At 34.8% G+C, this 21,579-nt stretch overlaps 1 protein-coding gene across 4 annotated transcripts in view; it reads left to right on the forward strand.

The window, feature by feature from the left end:
* ADAM10 (ADAM metallopeptidase domain 10) overlaps positions 1-21,579 on the forward strand; it is a 115,672-nt gene that overhangs the window by 55,599 nt on the left and 38,494 nt on the right. For all 4 annotated transcript variants that reach the window (XM_070578973.1, XM_070578993.1, XM_070578984.1 and 1 more), the window contains 3 exons: positions 7,412-7,512; positions 18,789-18,938; positions 21,354-21,446. In XM_070578973.1, the coding sequence (XP_070435074.1) occupies positions 7,412-7,512; positions 18,789-18,938; positions 21,354-21,446 (344 nt within the window). The remainder of the gene's footprint in view (positions 1-7,411; positions 7,513-18,788; positions 18,939-21,353; positions 21,447-21,579) is intronic.

Below are 21,579 nucleotides of genomic sequence, written 5' to 3' on the forward strand. Positions count from 1 at the left end.
AATTAATGTAATAAAAGTTGGATTATTTGATTGGAGTTGGTAATGCATAGCATGTTATTGGAGGAATTGCACCAAGTTTTAAAAAATCTTTTGATTTTTAAAAATTCTTTTTAGGAAGATTTGCCCTGAGCTAACTACTGCCAATTCTGTTTTTGCTGGGGAAGACTGGCCCTGAACTAACATCCAGGTCCATCTTCCTCTACTTTATATGTGGGACGCCTACCACAGCATGGCTTTTGCCAAGCAGTGCTATGTCCGTACCTGGGATCCCAACCAGTGAACCCTGGGCCACCGAAGCGGAACCTGTGCACTTAACCACTGCACCACTGGGCCAGCCCCCAAATTTTTTGATTTTATTGAGGTCATAATAGTTTATAACATTGTGAAATGTCAGTTGTACATTATTATTTGTCAGTCACCATATATATGTGCCCTTTTGCCCCTTATGCTCCCCCACGTCTCCCTTCCCCTCTGGCAACCACTAATCTGTTTTCTTTGTCCATGGGCATTACACCAAGTTTTGACTGTTAGAGAGCCATCTCAGAGCCAAGGCCTTGGACTTTGCAGTCAAATTCCTAACCTGCCAGTCACATAGAGGGAGGGATGCCTTGCTGGGGGTAGTGAGGGTACAAAGTCTACCTTAGTTAGTATGTAGTGAGAACCATTTATGCGTGAGTCTGTTGGGCAGAGTCTGAACTGTCCAGATACCCCTTCCTGGAGTGGTTGATGGAGAGTTAACTAGAGCTATTTCCTTCTTGAGGAGGTATCACAATATATGTATTATTTATATTTGCGCCTCCTACAACAAAACAAAAGCAAGAGGTTGGCATGCAATGGAACTGGAAGAAAGGCAGTAGATTTGAAGCGGATCTTTGTTTTAAATAGGCTGAATATTCTACACCAATGACTCATTCTTTGTGAAAGAATATGCCGTTTGGCCTTTTCAGGGGAACTACAGTGCATCCTATGATTTAGCCTCTCAATGAGGGCTTATTCATTAGTTCAACAAAGACTTGTTCTAGAAATGGGGATTATATTGTCAGAATTTTAGAAGGAAAATGTCATTGTCCATTTTTATAGTTAATGTGGTGACCAGGGAGAATAGGCTCTTTTAGAAGTTTTGAAAGTATATAGGAAAAATTTTATACTTGATCCCCTTTTTTCTATTGGGAGAGTTTTGTGCTGACAGAGTTTGAAGCATATATAAATACTGTTTTGTTGCTTTGGAAATATTTTTTTACCCTAAATATCAAGTTTTCAAAAAGAATGTGTATCTTTGATGACATTTAAAATACAATTTAGAAAGAAATAAAACACTCTGAATTTTCTTTTTAAATATTCTAATTCTTGATGTTTCTAATGTTTTAACTTACAGTGTACTAAGTAAATAATAGTTTTATTATTTTTCATTCCCCTATACATTTATAAATAATGATGAAAGTTTTACCATTTTGACAAAAAAATTTAAAGATCATGGAACAGTTGTAGTTTTCCTCATTGATAATTAAGAGCACTTTGCATGATTTCAGCTTGCATGGCCAGTTTTGTTCCCCGTACTAATGTGGCAAAGCGATGGCTGCCTGTAGTTAACTACGTAGACAGGATTGAGAACAGATTCTGGAAATATGGTATCATTACCAGGCCACATAAATGAGCTGCTTGAGGTTACAGATTATGATTTTTGAGTGAGAATAATCATAGTTATCAGTTTTTTTCCAGCCTCAGGAGTTTTTCTCAGCTGCAGGGGTGTAGGTAGAGAGTTGAATTCAAACAGGATTTGGTTGAGAGTTGGGAGAGGGGTGGCAAGGGACTATAAGGCAAATGTGTGTGTGTGTGTGTCTGTCTGTCTGTCTGTCTTTACTGAGGAAGATTTGTCCTGAGCTAACATCTGTTGCCAATCTTCCTCTTTTTGGAAGACAACTATGTTCACCACTATACTACCAATGCTGCACTCTTCCTCTTTTTGTACGTGAGCCGCCCCCATAGCATGGCCACTGATGAGTGGTGTAGGTCTGCGCCTGGGAACTGAACCTGGGCTGCTGAAGCTGAGCACGTTATCAACTTTATATATTTTATCGAGTAGATTAGATATCCATTAGATAGTACTTGTTTGATTACCTTGATCTTAATGTTTAAATGTCCAGCATCAGTGCCAACGTATTGATGACACAGAGTGTCAATGTATTTAGTATTATCACTATCTGAAAATTATTTATATTTTATTGAGATACTGTATGATAGGGATTGCTGATTATATAAATAGGACATGTATATTTTCCTTCGGCTTTTCTTATCATTACATTAAAGAAAATGATGTTACAGTTGTTTAAGATGGGGATTTTTGGTTCTGTTCCTGAATTTAGTAAGATGTTGAGTTAGATGCTGTGCACATGAAATTGTTCAAGTGTTTGGAAGCTATAAAATTCTCTATTCCAGAAATACTTTGTGGTAGCTCTTTTGTGCCTGTGTAAGAGCAGATTCAAAATATATTTCACAGTATGCTTTGAATGAAGGTAAATCATAATTTCTATCATGATCTGATTATGATATTTATTATTTCTCAAATTTGAATAAAATCAGACATATCAACTGACATTATCTTGAAGTATATTAGTTGAACTAAATTATATATGGAAACAAAAATGTTGTTTTGATATATTCATTATCTGGTGGACTTATAACTAGATTGCTAATGAGCCTCACAGTTTTTTGCTTTCTGAAACTGAAAATCTTGCATTGAATAAGCCCTCTTTTGAAAAACTGTTTGAAAAATGATGATAGCACTTATTTCTCTAAGCAGGCAATATATTTAGTCTGGGTATTATAGAGTCTACAAGCGGTCTGTCTTTAGTTAAAAAATGTAGTTATTACTGTACTGTGAGTATCAACCTTCAACTTAACTATATGAATGATCTTCTGGCAGAAGTTGTATTTTGGGATGAGTGAAAACTAGTTATAAATGAAAACATTCAGAAAACGACAATAAATACTAACACTGCTAAAGAATTTCTGATATGCCAGACCAAGATTATTTTGGTATTGTCTGTGATAGGAAAAATTTGCCAAATGCCAGTGGAAGGCAGATATAAAATGAGATCTTCTATTCTCCTTGACAAAAACTTTCACCCTTTATTAAGGTAATGCTAACTGCAGTACCAAACAGCCCCCAAATTCAGTGACAAAATACACTAAAAGCTCGGTTCTCCCTAGTGTAACAGTTTAATGTGAGAATTCCTCATTAGGCAGCGTTTCTTCAATAAGTGGTTCAGGAATCCACACTACCTTGTTTTGTGCCTATACTGTTTTGCTGTTCCCAGCTTGTCTCCTACCAGCCATTCAGAAGGGGAGGAGAGCAGGGAGGATCCTGGCTAGTGCACTTTCCTACTGCTTCCATTCCTTCAATTAGAACTCGATTACTGGCCACACCCAACTTGGAAGGGAGGCTGCGAGATTTAGTCCAGATTTGTACACAGGATAGTGTACAAATAGGAATTTGTTTGGTCAGTGATTGCCACACTGTGCCAATCGTAAAATTGTTTTTTCAAATAAAATCTTTGAACATTTAAAAACTTTCTTTTTACTGGTTAAGTGATTGATGTACTATATAGTGATGCATATGGGTTAGGGAGACCAGGTATGGGAGACATTTAGGGGAAGTTCATCTGAAAACTGGCTGTAATGATTTAATCACAGGGCCTTTCTTTTGAAAGTTAAGAGAAATAGTTTTTTATTTGGGAGTGGGGTCATCAGTGTCCACACTCTTGTGTCTGTACTCATGTCTGTGTGTGAGAAACAGCAGTTTGGGTACGGGGGTTATTAAGATGGTTTTAAGAAACTTCATGATGGGGCTAGCCCTGTGGCCGAGTGGTTAAACTTGTGCACGCCATCTCGGTGGCCCAGGGTTTCACTGGTTTGGATCCTGGGTACAGACCTAGCACCGCTCATTAAGCCATGCTGAGGCAGCATCCCACATAGCAGAACTAGAAGGACCTACAAATAGAATATACAACTATGCACTGGGAGGTTTTAGGGAGAAGAAAAAGAAAAGAGGAAGATTGACAACAGATGTTAGCTCAGGGCCAATCTTTAAAAAAAAAAAAGAAACTTCATGATAAATTAGAACTATAGTTTAAAATAGCTCTTTTTTTACTGTGTATTGGGAGATGTCTAATTCAACTCATAAGAATTTCATCAAATGTTGTTAAATATGCTTATTTCGCTGAAGTTACATGAGCCTAAGGTAAATGGTAAAACAGATTCTTATTAATTTGAATATTGTCTTAATAAACAAATAAAAATTGTTGCCACAAACTGATCCATAAAGGAAAAATAAGAGCATGACATACTAATTGAACCATAAGTTGCTTATCACGTTGGAAGAGAAATTAAAATAAGCTTTTGAAAATATATTTAGTCTTATCCATTTTCTTTTCTTTTTGTTTCTTTTGGTGGGGAAGATTGGCCTTGAGCTATGTCTGTTGCCAGTCTTCCTCTTTTTGCTGAGGAAGATTGTCCCTGAGCCAACATCTCTGCCAGTCTCCCTCTATTTTGTATGTGGGATGCTGCCACAGCATGGCTTGATGAGTGGTGTGTAGGTCCACACCTGGGATCCAAACCTGTGAACCCCTAGCCACTAAAGCATAGTGTGTGAACTTAACCACTACACCATCGGGCTGGCCCCAACATCCATTTTCTATGGCAAAATATTTTGTATATTAGTACTCTGAGATCTTCTTTTACTTATCTGCCTAGTTGCTACCAGGGTCAGCACAAGAAATTCTCATTCATATTGTTATCTGGTAAAAAATAGATAAACCGTTTTCTTATCTATGATTTAAGGGAAAACTAGCCAAAGAATCAGGCCACAGTTTTATTGCTGGAGACTGGGCTATCTTGGTGTTAGGGTAAAATAGCACAAAATGTTTGGATGTATAAATAATATCAAACTATGAACTTGGCTTTATATAATAATTAAAACAAGTAGCAAAATTCTAAAAGATCTAAAGTTTGTTAACTGAATAAGGAACTTAAGTGTGTGTGTATACTTGTCTATGAGTCTGTACATTTTTTTCTTTGTTTATTGAAATGAGTGTTCTTGGTGTGAGGAACTTCTTTAGCTGGTGATCTAGGCAAGCTCAGTTCCAGTAAGAATATGGGCAGCGTTCATTAAAGGACATTTTTGAGATAAAATTACAGTAGCAAAAGAAGGCATTGTGGTGGTAATACCCTAAATCTACTAAATGGTGAGAATTGAAAATTTTGACATATTACACTGTAAAACTTTCCAGCTCTTGTGGTAGATTCTTATTAAATATATGTTGGATGGTATTGTATTTTCACTTTCCCAAAGCCAGCCTTTGAAACAATAAAATAATAAGTATTTTGGTTTTTTTCTCATTCAACACTTTAGTTGTGTTAGCTTTCCATTTTGAAATAATTTGAACTTGTTCTGCCAATATTGCAATCTTTTAGTCCTAATTTTATTGTGAAAATTTCAAACTTAAAAGACATTGAAAGAATTATACAATGAACACATGTATCCTTTGCCTAGACTTGCCATTTTTTAACATTTTGCACATCCCCCCCAGTACATCTTTTTGGGGCACCGTTTGAAAGTAGGTTGCAGACATCATGAACCTCACTGCTAAATACTTAAGAAGCACACATCTCCTAAGAATATGTACATTTTTCTAAATAACTATAATAGTGTTTCACCCCTAAAAACATGAACATGGTTCAGTGATGTCACTTGCTATATAGTCTGTAATAAAATTTCTCCAGTTGTCCTAAAAATATATTTTTGGCATTTGTCTATTATGTCTTTTTATTATCCTAATAACTACCAGGGTCTCCCACCCCCAGTTCTTGACTTTTTCTGTTTTTTAATGACGTTGCATTTTTTTCACAAGTGTAGGTCAGTGGCTTATAGAATGTTTCACATTATTGGTGTGTCTGATTGTTTGTTATTAAATTCAGTTAATATGTTTGGCAAGAATATTGCATAGGTAAAGCCAGGTTTTTCTTACTGCATTAAAACAGGAGGCACATAATATCAGGTTGTCCTACTATTGGTTATGCTTGGTTTGATCACTGGGTGAATAAAGTGCTAATCACTGTATGTCTTTAGTGTAAAGATAACTTTTCCCTTTGAAATTAGTAGGTAATCCTTGGGGTGATACTTTTAGAGATTGTGAGTATTCTCTTAGCTCACATCTTTCACCCAATGGTTTTCGCACACATGATGATCCTTGCATAAGTCAATTTATACATGTGGAGTGGTTGTAAAATGGTAACTTCTAAGTCTATCATTTCTTTCACATTTGTTCATTAGAATTTTACAGCTGTTGTACTCTTGAGCTCTGATAAAAACTAATTTAAATTTTAAATCAGAGCTGTTATGTCAATGTAGGTAGATTGTCCATAACCCGTACTTCCTACCTGCCGGTTTAGATTTGTATTGTTGTATTTAATTCATATTTCCTATGAAGTAGGTGACTAGTGTCCACTTTAGGTTCTAGATTTTCTTGAGAAACTCCCTGCGGTGTTCTTACTAGGATTCTGTGTATTACATCAATAAACTACTTAAGGAATTTTCAGTTCTTCCCCTCTTGCCCATGTATTAGTATTTTATTTTGACAGTTCTCTTAATTATGGTTACTAGATTGAATTATAGAATATGTTCATGAAATAGAGAGGACCCTAACAAGGGAGAGGTATGTGAACTTTGAGAGAGTGGAATAAACTTTTAAATAATTAAACTAAATTGAACAGCTATCTGGAAGTGAAACCAATTTAGTTAAGGATAAATTAATCACTGTTTCATTATAAGGGGAAAAATGATGTTAAAATAGTTATTGGTTTATAAAGCATTCACTTGAATTATACACTGAATAAATTTAAACTCTATCTGCTTTTACTATACCATGGAGCATGTTTCTAGGTCACTTTTGCTTGAGGCCCATTGGTATTCATTGAAGGAATTCAAGCCAAATATTATATTAGCTTAACTGTAGTTCAGATTGAGGTGGCTTTGAACATTTGCGGCATAAGAAATGTAATGTGTTTGAAGGGGATATTATAAATTACAAAATGAAGTAAATTGCCATGTTATGATGCTCTGTGTATCCGAAGTAAGAAAGTTAAGCCTAGAATAAAGAATGATTATTGTCTTTTTTTAGAATTCACAAATCGTCTATATGTCAAAAATCTAGAGACTGCCTATGTGTTATTAAGGGAGAACTTAGGAATCTGCCAGGTTGTAAAATTAGAATACCTCACATTATGCCTTTCCCATAGGTGCTCAATAAGCATTTATGGCTTTCATTAATTATGATAGTTAATTTTTCATTTATAAGATAATTTGTAATATCTAAACATGAAACAGTAATGACATTTCTTCTTTGTGTTTTAGACTATCCCCATAAATATGGTCCACAGGGGGGCTGTGCAGATCATACAGTATTCGAAAGGATGAGGAAGTACCAGATGACTGGTGTAGAAGAAGTAACACAGGTAAGAATTTTAATACTAGCTTGCATTTAAGAAATGAATGTGAACTTGGGCATGTGTTCCTGCATTATAAATGTATGTTCTAGAATTTCTGTAAGTTTATCCTACTGTGGGGAAATATTTATATATTTTTTTAATGTTCAGAGAGGCCAGGTAACTTGCCTATAATAAAGATGCGGTGCTCAGATTTGAATACAAATCTGTGTGACTGAAAAAACATTAATTATGTGTCCAAAATATAGTTTTACAAGTGTTACTGTAAAATTTAAAAAACAATCAGTCTGAACTTGTATTTTGTATAAATGTAAGCATTTCTATTAGTATGGAAATTAGAGTGACTAACTTCTCCTGGTTTGCCTGGTACTTCCGCAGTTTAAAACTGCAAGTCATGTGTCCCTAAGCAAGCCAAGGTGGTTAGTTACTCTAATAAAAATCACACTACTTTTGGTATTTTAATTTTAAGATTTTTTACTATTTTACTATTGTTCTTTTATTCTTTTTTGACCTCCTTTTTCTTTAATCATAGAACATAGGTCTATGGTTATTCAAAACACAAATTTAAAATGAAGAAAGTTTATTTTTATGATAAATCATTTATCATGTATTTTGGACATCCTTTCTAAAAGTAGTAGGATGGAGTAATGTTTCTTGAGTTTCTTCAGTCACAAATGCAGATTTGTCTGTTTTTTGATGTGCAGCATGGCATAAACGGTTCTATATCGGTGGATCTTTCAAATATAAGTGAGATTTTATTCTTGCATCCATTCAACAGTTATGTATTGATTTTCTGCTGTATGTCAGAGACTGGTAGGTTCTGGGAATATGTGGAGATTAAGATGAAAACTTGTCCTCAAAAAGTTTATAATTAATTGGAGACACAGAGAAACAATTGAGGATAGTAAGAAATAGAAGAGGGTTAGGCATAGGGTAATACTCTATACATAAGAAGAGTAATTAACCTAGCCTGGGAAGTATTTGAGGAAAATAATCATAAACTAAAAGAATAAGGAGGAGTTAGGTTGGCCATGAATAATTCGTTAGAAAGACAGGAGGAACAGTATATACAAAGGCGAGAGAGAGCAAAGCCATAAACAGTTTTTAACTCCAGGGTGGGTGCAAGACTAGAGACTGGGAGACTAATTAGAAATTGTTGCAGTTAATCAGTTGAGAAGTGGTAATGGCTTGTACTAAGGTATCAACAGTGTGGGTAGAGAGGATGAGACTACATATTGCTAGATATAATAGAGTTTAACAGTAGCTAGATATACCATTAATATACAAAACTAGGTTGTATTTCTTTATGCCCATCAGTGGACTACCAGAAATGTAATGAAAAGGGGAATATCATTTATAAGAGTATCAAGAATATCATCTATCAAAGGATAGATGTAACAAAGAATTATGAGGCCTATATAAGGAAAGTTATAAAACTTTATAAGAAATGTTAAGGAAGGTTGATTTTAAATAAATGGAGAGATATACCATGTTAATGGAAAATGATCTCTAATATCATAAAAATATCAGTTTTCCTCATACTGATTTGTAGATTCAATGCAATTTCAATACGAATTACAACAAGGTTATTTACAACACTTGATGGGTCTAAAATGTTATATGGAAAAGTAAAGGCTAAGAAGAAGTAGGGTACATCTAAAGGTGGTGAGCAGGAAAGAGGGATTTACTCTAGGAGATATTAAGACTCACATAGTAATTGAGTGTTTGATATTAGCATAGGGATGAACAAATTGACCAGAGGAATAAAATTGAGGGCTCAGGAACAGATCCAAACATGTATGAAACTTGGTTATGTGGTAGAGTTGGAATCTCAAAATGAGCCCCTTGAATAAATGGAGTCAGAAAAAATATCCATTTGGAAAAAGATGAACTTGGATCTCCATCTCATACTATATTTAAAACAAAACAAAACTTAAGATCGATTAAAGTATTAAATGTCTAAAACGAAAACTTTGAAATTGTTAGTAGAAAGAGTAAGTGGATGTGATGGAGTAAATGGTATACAACTAGCTCTCCTGCAAAAATGACTAAAAAATTGAACAAAATATATGAAACAGTTGTTCTCAAACATTGGACAACAGGCAGTGCAGGACTGAGATCCTTGAGAGAGGAGAAATAAGTGTCTTTGTGATTTCCCTGACTTTTTGACTGGAGGTAAAATTTCAGATATGGCACAAGGAACAGGATCTCAAGAAGAGCAAGTAGTACACAGCAGACTTACTGAGTTGAAGCGACAGGTCAAAGTTCAGGAATGCTGAGGTATCTGGACTTACGGGTGGAGTACCTGAGAGGAAAGAGCTACAGTGAGAAAAAACTCCAGATATTTGCACAAGGGTCACCTTAAGTCTTAGCTAAATACTAAGCTGAGCATGCACAGGGTGAAATTCTGTGAGAAAACTACCAGAGGAAGAAAAACTACAGAGAAATTTATGAACTGAACAACTATCAGAAATTGTACTTAGTAGGGATCCCAAGAGTAAAGCCTAGTGTAAAGGCTACTGTAGACCTACTCTAACTAAGCTGGAAAACCAGACTTCAAAAAGATCAAGGTAACTTTCAAGTTAATTAACTGCCTCTCAGAACAAAGCTCAGTAATACTTGTTAAAGGACACAGAATGCAGATATTCAACAGTGTAACATTAACAGTGCCCAGCATTCAGAAAACATTACTAGATGAGAAGGAACTGAAAAATGTGATCCATGATCAGGAGAAAAATCACCCAGGTAGAAATAGAACCAGAAATTTTAAGCGTTAGTACGCAAGGACTTTAAAACAACTATTATGAATATGTTCAAAGAATTGCAGAAAAACATGAAAACAAAGAGGAGAGAATAGAATTTATAATAAAGAACCAAATGTAACTTACAGAACTGAAAGTTACATTTTCTGAGTTGAAAAATTTAATGGATAGGCTTAAGAGCAAGTTAGTTACTGCAGAAGACAACATGAGTAAACTTGAATAAAGGACAATAAAACAATAGAAGCTATCCAGATCTAAGCACAGAGAGGAAAATAATTGGAGTCCAGTGGGGAGGGATGCAGGAAAAATATTTGAAAAATTAATGCCTCCAAAATTTTCATGTATGAAGAAAAATTTTAATCCATGGTCCAGGAAGCTCAGTGAAATCCAGGCAGGATAAACAAAGAAAACCATACCATGGCATATTATAATCAAATTATTGAAAACTACTTAAAATGAGAAAATCATAAAAGCAGCGGGAGAAAAGAAGACACATTTATTTACAGGGGAACAAATATAAGAATAACTGCTGGGGCTGGCCTGGTGTGTAGTGGTTAAGTTCACGCACTCCCACTTTGGCGGACTGGGGTTCATCGGTTTGGATCCTGGGTGTGGACCTAGCACCACTTGTCAAGCTGTGCTGAGGCAGCATCCCACATAGAAGAACTAGAAGGATCTACAGCTGGGATATACAACTATGTACTGGGGCTTTGGGGAGAAAAATTTTTAAAAAAGAGAAAAAAAAGAATAATTACTGCCTTGTTATCACACAGTGCAAACTGAAGATGTGTAGGATGACATCTTCAAAGTGTTAAAAGAAAAATCGTCAAACGAGGATTCTGTCTTCCGTGAAAATAATTTTCAAAAATGAGGGCAAATTAAAGATCTTTTTTAGACAAACAAAAGCTGAGAGAATATGTCTCTAGCAGATCTACACTGCAAGAATTATTAAAGGAAATTCGTCAGGTAGAAAAAGGATACCAGATGGAAACTCAGATCTATATGAAGAAATGAAGAGCATAAAATAGTAAATATAAAAGACTTGTTTCTCATTTTAAAAATTTCTTTGAGATAATTACTTAATAGCAATGTAAAATTAATTTCTAATATACAAAGAATCAAAATTCATGACAATAGCACAAAAGATCCGAGAAGGAACAATGAAGTATATTCTTGTGAGTTTCTTACAGTATACATGAAGCGATATAATTTTGGCAGGTAGACCTTGCTTTGTAAAAGTTGGATATTGTAAAGCCTAGTGCAAAGCTCCGCAAACTGTGTTTATGTAAAGTTGTATTGGAACACAACCATGCCCATTCATAGGCACATTGTCTATGGCTGTTTTTGCACTACATTGGTAGAATTGAGTAGTTGTAACAGACACACTGTGGCCCGAAATTCTAAATATTTGTTATCAAGCCTTTTAAGAAGATCTTTGCAGAAATGTCTCCTGCCATGGAGCAACAACTGAAAAAAATAAAGTAGGTGTAGTTAACAGGTCAATAAAGGAAATCAAAGGTAAATTAAAATAGTCAGTCCAAAAGAAGGTAGAAAAAGGAAAAAAAGGAACAAAGTACAGTTGGGACAGATAGAAAATAAATACCAAGATGGCAAGTTTAAATTTAATCATTTCAATGATTATATTAAATATAGATGGACCAAACATGTTAATTTTAAAGGCTGAGCTGGTCAGAATGATTGTAAAAGCAAGATCAAATCCGTCTAAAAGAAATGCAATTTAAATGTAAAGACAGAAGTTTAAGAGGATGGCGAAGCATGTATCATACAAGCACTAATCATAAGAATGTTGTGGTGACGATATTAATATCAAACAATATATTTCTGTTCACGGAATATTACCATAGACAAAGAGGGACATTTCATGATAAAAATGTCACTTTATCAAGGAGAAATAATCCTAAATGTTAATGCAGTTAATAATAGAGTTAGGAAGTCTATTAAGGAAAAATTGACAAAACTGAAAGGAGAAATGGAAAAATCTACATATTATAGCTGGAAGTCACACTCGTTTCTGAGTAGACAAGTTAATAGATTAATAGAGTAAGTAGACAGAAAATCAGTAAAGATATAGGACACTTGAACACCTCTATCGAACAACCTGACCTAATTGACATTTGTAAAAGTCTCCACTCAACAACAGCAGAACACATGTTCTTTTCAAGTGCATGTGGAACATTTGCTAATGTATGCTAGGCCATAAAACAAGTCTCAATAAGTTGAAAAGGGTAGAAATTACAAAGAATAAGTTCTTAGGTCTCAAGGGAATTAAATTAGAAATCAGTAACAAAAAATCTGGAAAATCCCCAAGTATTTTGAAATTAAATTACAACACTTTGAAATACTGCAATTCAAAACCATTTTGAACTTAACAATAACAAAAACACGAAATAGTAAAATCTGTGAGATTCAGCTAAAGCAGTGCTTATAAGAGAATTTAAAGTTTTAAATGATCATATTAGAAAAGAAGAAAGACCTAGAAATCAGTCGTATAAGCATCCATCTTAAAAAGCTAGACAAGAAGTGTAAATTAAACCCTAAGTAAGAAGAAGAAATATAGCAACAGGTAAGAGTAAATATCAATGAAGTAAAAACAAGAGGAGAAAATCAGTAGAAAATATTAATATAATTGATAAACTTCTAGCTAGACTGATCGAGAAATAAAGGAAAAACACAAATTAACAATATCAGAAATAAAAGAGGGCTATTACTACAGAAAGTGGTTTAAGTGCTTATTTTGAACACACTGAGCCAACAAGTTTGTCAGCCAATATAGGGGACAAATTCCTTTAAAAACACAAATTAAGAAAAACGAAAATAGAATGGTGTGTGTGTGTGTGTGTGTGTGTGTGTGTGTGTCTGACTGGAGAAGATTCAATTGATACTTAATAATTTTCCACCAAGGAAATCTTCAAGCCCAGATATAGTTTTAGTGTTGAATTCTAAATATTTAAGAAAGAAATAGTACCAGTCTTACAGAAAGTCCTGAAGAAAATAGAAGAGACAACTTCTTAACACATTTTATCAGGTTAACATTACCTTGGTACCCACACCAGACAAAGACATTACAAGAAAACTAAACTACTGGCCAGTATCCCTCATGAATATAGATGCAAAATTTCTTAAACAAAATATTAGCAATTCACACTCAGCAATATATAAAATAAGATACATAATGGTCAAATGCCAGAAATGTAAGACTCATTAACATTAGAAAAATCAATCAATATAATCCTCCATATTAATATAGGAGGAAACTCCTATGATGAACCTCAATAGATTAGTAAAAAGGCATTTGTCAAGTTTCAACACCCAACACTTGGCAAACTGAAAATAGAAGGAAACGTCCTCAGACTGATAAGGCCTTCTACAAAAACTTACAGCTAACGTCATAGTTAACAGTGAAAGACTAAATTCTTTTCTACTGAGACCAGGAACAAACAAGGATGCCATTTTCACTTTTGTTCAGCACTGTACTCAAAGTCTAGTCAGCATAATAAGGCACGAAAAAGAAATGAAAGACATATAGATTATAAAGGAAATAGTTAAACTGTGTTTATTTGTAGTGACATGAGAGTATGCTTGGAAAATCCTAAGGAATCTAGGAAAAGTTACAAAGTTAATAGATAAAGTTACCAAGGACATAGGATACAAAGTCAGCATGCAAAAATCAAATTGTATTCTATATACTAGTGTTGAACATTTAGAAAATGAAATATAAAAAAAAATCATCTAAAAATAACATCAAGAATATACAATACTTAGAATAAATTTAACAAAATATGTATAAGACATATACATGAAAGCTATAAAACATTGTGAAGAAAACTTTAAGTATCTAAATAAATGGAGAAATAGGAGAAATTTACTCTGTTCATTGTTTGGAAGACCCAATGTTAATATGTCACTTCTCCCTAAATTGTTTTGTAGATTTAGTGCAATCTCTGTCAAAAATCCCAGTGAAGATTTATCTAGTAATTGGCAGACTGATTCTAAAAGTTGTAACTGAAATATAAAGGACCTAGGATAGCCAAAATAATTTTCAAAAAAAGAACAAAGCTAGAGGATTTATACTACCTGATTTTAAGACTTCCTATAAAGCTACAGCAAGCAAGATAGTGTTGACCTAAGGATGGACATATAGATCAATGGAATAGAATAGAAAGTCCATATGCACAGTTGATTTTTGCAAAAGTCCCAAGATAATTTAAAGGAGGAAAGAGCAGTCTGACAAATGTTACTGGAACAGTTGGATATCCATATGAAAAAAAAATTGAAGCTCAACTTACACACTTATACTTTATACAAAAATTAACTCAAAATGGATAATAAATCTACATGCTTTTAAAGCTAAAACTTAGATTTCTAGAAAAAAAGTAGGAGAAATTTTTGTGACTTTGGGATAGCACCACTGTCTTAGGACACAAAAATACCCTACAAGGAAATTTATAAACTGGACTTTGTTGAAATTAAAAACTTCTCAAAAAACAGTTATGAAAATGTAAAAAGAAGCCATAGACTGTGAGAAAATGTCAGCAATACATCTATCTGACAAAAGGCTTCTCCAGAATATACAAAGAACTCTTATAACTCAATTTTTTAAGAAATGCACAAACCTCATTTAAAAAATGGGGAGCTGGCCAGGTGGTGTAGTGGTTAAGTTTGCATGTTCTGCTTTGGTGGCCCAGCATTCACAAGTTTTGATCCTGGGCATGGACCTACACATTGCTCATCAAGCCATGCTGTGGCAGTGTCCCAAATACGAAATAGAGGAAGATTGGCACAGATGTTAGCTCAGGGCCAATCTTCCTCACCACACACACACACACAAAAGGACAAAGCACTTGAAAAGATAACTTGACAAAAGAAGATATTTAAAAGCATTTTGGGGGCCAGCCCGGTGGCCTAGCAGTTAAGTGCGCATGTTCTGCTTCAGTGGCCCGGGGTTCGCTGCTTTGGAAACCAGGTGCAGACATGGCACTGCTTGGCAAGTCATGCTGTGGCAGGCGTCCCACAAATAAAGTAGAGGAAGATGGGCATGGATGTTAGCTCAGGGCTAGTCTTCTTCAGCAAAAAGAGGAGGATTGTCGGCAGACGTTACCTCAGGGCTAATCTTCCTCAAAAAAAAGCAAAAGCATTTTGGATTTTGAGGGGTCCGGCCTGGTAGCTTAGTAGTTAAGTTTGTACACTCTGCCTCAGTGGCCCATAGTTGGTGGGTTCAGATCCTGGGCACGGACCTATGTACTGCTTGTCAAGCCATGCTGTGGCAGTGTCCCACATACAAAATAGAAGAAGAATTGTCACAGATATTAGCTCAGGGACAATCTTCCTCACACACACACAAAAATAGAAATATTTTGGATTTTGAGGTAGAAAACACTTTGAATAAGGCATAAAATCTTTGACTATAAAAAACATTGATATGTTTCACTATATGAAAATTAAGAATAAAAGACACCTGTAAGTGAAGACAGTTATAAACTTTTGAGACAATATTCACAGTACATAAAATTGACAAAGAATTGTTTTCAAGAAATAGAGAAGTAGTTCTTCTCCTGTTTAGAATAACTAATAAAAATCAGCCTGGCCTCAAAATATAAATATTTAAAAAATATATATGTTTATATTTATTTGTGTGTCTGCATGTGTGTGCTTGTGCGTATTTGAAGGCATTGGAGGGATAACAAAGCTGTGAGGAAGTATGGGGCCAGTTCTTAGGAAAAAAGAGGACACCTAGAAAGATGAGCCTGGCATTTGGGGCTACCTCTTCTTCAGCTGTATCTTGTAGGACCCAAGGAGGTAGCTGAGAGAGACTGAGAAGATGAGTAGATTTCCTCAGGTTACACTCTTTAGGGCCTTCACAGTGTGGCTTTAGGTTGAGACCTTGAAGGGCTGCTACTCCCTAGGAGTAAGGGTGAATCAGAGAAGTGTCCTGCCTCCCCTTCAGGGACTAAAGTTTTATATCACGTTTTCTTAATCTCTGATTGGATTAAGGTAATCCATGATTACTAGGTCACCAAGCCTGACTGCTTGCCAGAAACAAAAATAAATCTTCTCTTGAGAAAGATATCATCACCTGAAGCTTCAAATTGTATCTATGGCTTTCCACATACATTTTCTGACACTCAGTTCAAAATAATCAGCATATGAACAAACAAGACAACATGATGGTAGAAGAGGAAAAAACTTAATTAGCAAACATCAATGATACAAAAATAAATGACACAGAGTATACACCCTCAAAGAGCTTACGGTCTAGCGGGGGTGTGAGACATGTAAATAACCTAAAGGTATCTGAATAATGAAATGATCAGACGCAGACGCAGATACAGACTTTAATATGTTCAGGGATAGGCATACCTTGTTTATTGCACTTTGCTTTGTTGTGCTTCATAGATACTGCATTTTTTTTTACAAGACCCTCCGCCAGCAGAAAGATTATGATTTGCTGATGGTTAGAATTTTTTAGTAATAAAGTATTTTTAAATTTTAGATATAATGCTATTGCACACTTAATAGACTACAGTATAGTATAAACGTAACTTTTATATGCACTGGGAAACCAAAAAATTGGTGTGACTCGTTTCATTGTGATATTTGCTTTATTGTGGTGGTCTGGAACTGAATCCATAGTATCTCTGAGGTGTGCCTGTACATAAAGATGAAGTTTAAAATTTCAACAGAAAATTGAAAATAAACAAAAGAACCTAATGGAAATCCCAGAGTTGAAAAATACAACAATAGAAATTAAGAATTTGGTGGATTTAGATCTAGATGGTACGTCATAAGAAAATGGAAAGAACCACTATGAGAAAAAAAGATAGAAAATACAGAAAAGAGTATAAGTGATACATTAAAAAGGTCTAACATGTGTATAATTGATATCTCACAAGGAGAAAAAGTAAGAGTAAGATAGGGACAGATAATGGCTGAGAATTTTCCAAACATGACAGAGGATATCAAACAACAAATTCAGTAAGCCCTGCAATTAGAGCAGGATCAATGCTTTACAATGAAAATAACACCCTAGCACATCATTAGAAAAGTTTAAAAAGAAAAAGATATGCTCTTAAAAGCAACCAATAAAAAAAATCCAGTCACCTTCAAAGAAGCAACAATGAAAATGACAGCTCATTTCTCATTGGAAACAGTTGAAACCAGAAGACAATGGAATGTGCTGAAACAGCGTAACTGCCATCCTAGAATGATGTACTCAGTGAAAATAGATAAAAGTAAAATGAAGACAGTAACTAAGAGAACAGTCAAACATGGAGTTGTCAAGGGAGAAGGAAAGTATAAAATGTGAGTGTAAATTTGGAATTGTGGCTTACATTCTAATTAATTTAATTTGAATTCTCTATTACTGTGTCATCAAAATTCACTTAAAATGGTGCTTTTAGATGTCAACAAATGTTTAAGTGCTTGGATTCAAGAGCAGTGGTAATTCTTTAAACAAATACTTATTGAATGTCTACTGTTTGCCTGCTAAGTCTGTTAGGTGGTAGCAATATAGTGAGAAGCAAATGCAAAGGTAGTATTTATTTTGTGGAACTCATATTCTAGTGGTTGAAGTAATGATGGTGGGCTGGGGACAGAAATTAAACAAATAACCACACAATAAACTGAAAGTTGCACCGTATAAGGGACATGCATACATGGTTCTGTGAGGTAGAATGGATGAATTGACCTTCACTAAGTCTGAAGGAAGAAGTTAACTAGATGAGGAGAGGCAGCATTAGCATGTGCAAAGACTGGCAGGAGACAGACGGTGTGTTGGAGGATTGGAGAGAAGGGCTGTGTAGCTATAGCACGGAGAGCTAGAGTTGTGTTATGTAGTAGCATCTGTCTGAAGCGATATAGAGTGGGAAGAAACTGGACAGGTAAGTAGAGTCTGCAATGCTATTTGGTAGTGCATATAAAGGATTTAGGGCATTATCCTTATAGCAATAGAAGTCACTAAAATATATTTTGCAGGTGGGTAGTGCTTTCACATTTGCATTTTGAAAAGTTACAGTATACAGAATAGATTGAAGGCCAGTAGTGGATATGGATAGATTACATCACTCTTATTGTAGGACGCTGGGTAATAAGTGATGGTAGCTTGGGCTAATGTGATGGAGCCAGACATAACGGGCAGATTTCCTAGGTATGTAGGAGACAAATTTGACAGGGCTGGGTGATAGATTGGGTATTAGAGGTAAGATAGAAGATATCAAAGTATTATAAACTACTATAAGACTTTTATATTTAAATGATTACATATTAGACAGTATGTTTTGAAAATTTTTAAAAGTGAAAGAATTGCATGAATAAATAATATCTATACAGTAGAATGTTATGAGACAAAGTGATGTTCATGAAGAATTTTTAATGGCTTGGGGAAACACCTATGGTGTTATATAATAAAGCAGAATATAAAATTGTTTAAGATGTCTATTCTTAACTATATAAAGTTATAATGGCAAAGCATGCTAATGATCAGAAATGACTCTCTTTTTGACATAGACACCTCAAGGAGGACATGCTGTTAATGGTCCAGAACTCCTGAGGAAAAAACGTACAACTTCAGCTGAAAAAAATACTTGTCAGCTTTATATTCAGACTGATCATCTGTTCTTTAAATATTATGGAACACGAGAAGCTGTGATTGCCCAGGTATTTATAATTTTGCTACTATTTTTGGAGTTCTCATAGTGTTTCATTGTGCCTGTATTTTCCTCTAAAAATTAAAGTTAGTGCATATCTCATTTTGGAAAAATAGAGTATGTATTTTCAATTGTGATATTATAAAATATGTACAATTGGTACACAGATAACTGAAAGACCAGTTAGGATATTTTAGTGTCATTCAAAAGAGAGGTCTAAGAAAATGACTGCATGAAGGAGATGATGACACTGGAGCTTAGCTTTGAAAAGAGGGCCGAATTTTCCTTTGTGGTCTTAAAGGAGGGAAGGATAGAGGAATCCTTCCAACAAGAAGTATTTAATTTCTACTCTGTATTCCCATTGTACTTAGCACTTTGTAAGTTACATTATTATTTGCATTTTTGTCTTTTCATCCCTTACTGAAGTATAAATTTTTTTTGGAGATACCCTTCAAACTGTCCTGCATGTTGAACGTACTCAGTGAGAGTTTGATGAGTGCATTTTGAGTCTGAGAAGATGGCAGTGCCCCTAGTATAAGTGGTGAACTCATTTTGGTGATGCTGATGATCTTAATTTTAGACATGTTTAAAAGTTACATGGTCATTCCCTTAGGATAATGAAAATGTAGAACTGGAACGAGAGGTTAGCCTTGAGCTTTCTACATCAAATTTAAGGGTACAAACGAGATCATTAAAATAAGAGGAGAGAATGAAATCAAAAGGGAAGAAATTGAAACATAATATCTGTGTATAATGAATCAGATGAGGAAGAGAAGCTATGGGCTAAAACATACTAGTTAAAGAGGTAGAAGATTAAATAGGATTAGCCAAGGAAGAAACTAAGTTTCAAAACAAAATGCATAGCTAATAGTGTCATATTGCAGAGATACCAAAGAGAATGACTACCATGTATAAGTTAACTCGATGGGAGGAATCTACTCACAGTGTGTACGTATATTAAATCATCATGATGTACACTTTAAATATCTTAAAATTTTGCCTATTACGCCTCAGTAATGCTGAAAAAAAGAATGACTACAAAAGGTAGTTGATTTTTAGTTACTAGAAGATTATTCATGAGCTTTAAGCAAGCTTCTCAATAGAGTTGTACCGGGGAAAACACTGAATAGTAAGGAATGGATTGGCAGAAGCAGTGAGGGTTTCAAGAAATGTGAAAAATAGAAAAAAATAGGGTGGCTTAGAAATAATATGGACTATTTGGGGGCGAAGGGGGGATAGAGAATACATGAGAAGTTGGTAGAGAGAGGAAAATGATCCAGGAGAGAAGAAATGTAAAATATAAGAGAAAGAAAAATGGATGTGAAACAATGTTCTTAAAGATCCAGTAAGGACTGGGGTTATGAATAAAGAAAAGTTACCCTTAAAGGAAGAGTCACCCTTTGAGGAAGGTCGAAATGGATAAAAGTAGAAATATTTGAAGGTGAAAACAGAGGAAAGTCAAGATGAACTCTTAGTAAAGTGGGAAGTATAATCATCTGTGGAGAGATGTTTGAACCACCATTGTTGGTAATAGAGTAGAATGGTGAGAATTGGATAAGGAATTGCTGGGCCAGGCTGAAGTTAGACAGCATGAATTTATAATGGACCTTGTCAGCGCTGTTATGACTTCCTTTTTTCAATGTTTGGCAACCTGGGCTACTTTTAAAATTATTATTGTTAATGCTTCTATTTGACTACCTTATATTTATATAATTTCTTTGAAAATAATGTTAAAAGTATATATGCATGTTTTCACATAAATGGTAGCAAGAGTGCTTTTTGTACATGAAAATGGCAAGGTTGTATACAGGGAGGTTTAGAAGCCAGAGAGTTTAGTTGGGAGTCAGTTAGGTAAACAGAGAATCTTTTTGTGCTCTGTCACCATGTTAATCTCCTCCTAGAATTTAGCAAAATCTGAATGTATCTTCTGTATGTTTGTATTACTTTCTCCCCCTCTAGAATAAGTCTCTGTAAATTTATAGGGAACTTCTCTGTTTTGTTCACCACTATATCCCCACACCTAAAACAGTGCCTAGTATGTAGGAAGTGGTGAACAAAACTCACAGAATGTACAGCAGTGCAGCAATAGAAAGACTAATTACTCTAGGCATAAGGAAACAGCATGTGGAAAGGCATGGAGGTGTGACATTGTAGGATGGATTGAGGAAAGAGAGTTTTATATGGCTGAAGCAAGACTGCATGTTTGTTTTTGGCCAGAGAAGAGTCTGGAAAAGGCACAGAATCTCCCATCTCAGCTCCAGCTCACTAATCTTTTTCATCCTTTCATCCAATATATGATGTAGACATTTTAAAATTTGAATTTAGTGGAACACTGAATAATTCTTGATTTGGGTAATGGAAATTCACAATCTTTTTCACATTTCAACACTTTCTCTAAAATTCTTTTCTTTTTTTTAATCTATAGATATCCAGTCATGTTAAAGCGATTGATACAATTTACCAGACCACAGACTTCTCCGGAATCCGTAACATCAGTTTCATGGTGAAACGCATAAGAGTAAGGAATTTGAATAGCTAAGAACATTAAAAAAGAGAAACAATAAGGACTGTGTTTACAAAAAGAAAAATGCTGCTTTTTACTTCAGCTTTATGCATTAAATAGTTTAAATTGTATTTGCCGATGCCGTTTA

This window comes from Equus przewalskii, chromosome 1 (assembly GCF_037783145.1).
Source record: "Equus przewalskii isolate Varuska chromosome 1, EquPr2, whole genome shotgun sequence".
Classification (NCBI taxonomy): Eukaryota; Metazoa; Chordata; class Mammalia; order Perissodactyla; family Equidae; genus Equus; species Equus przewalskii.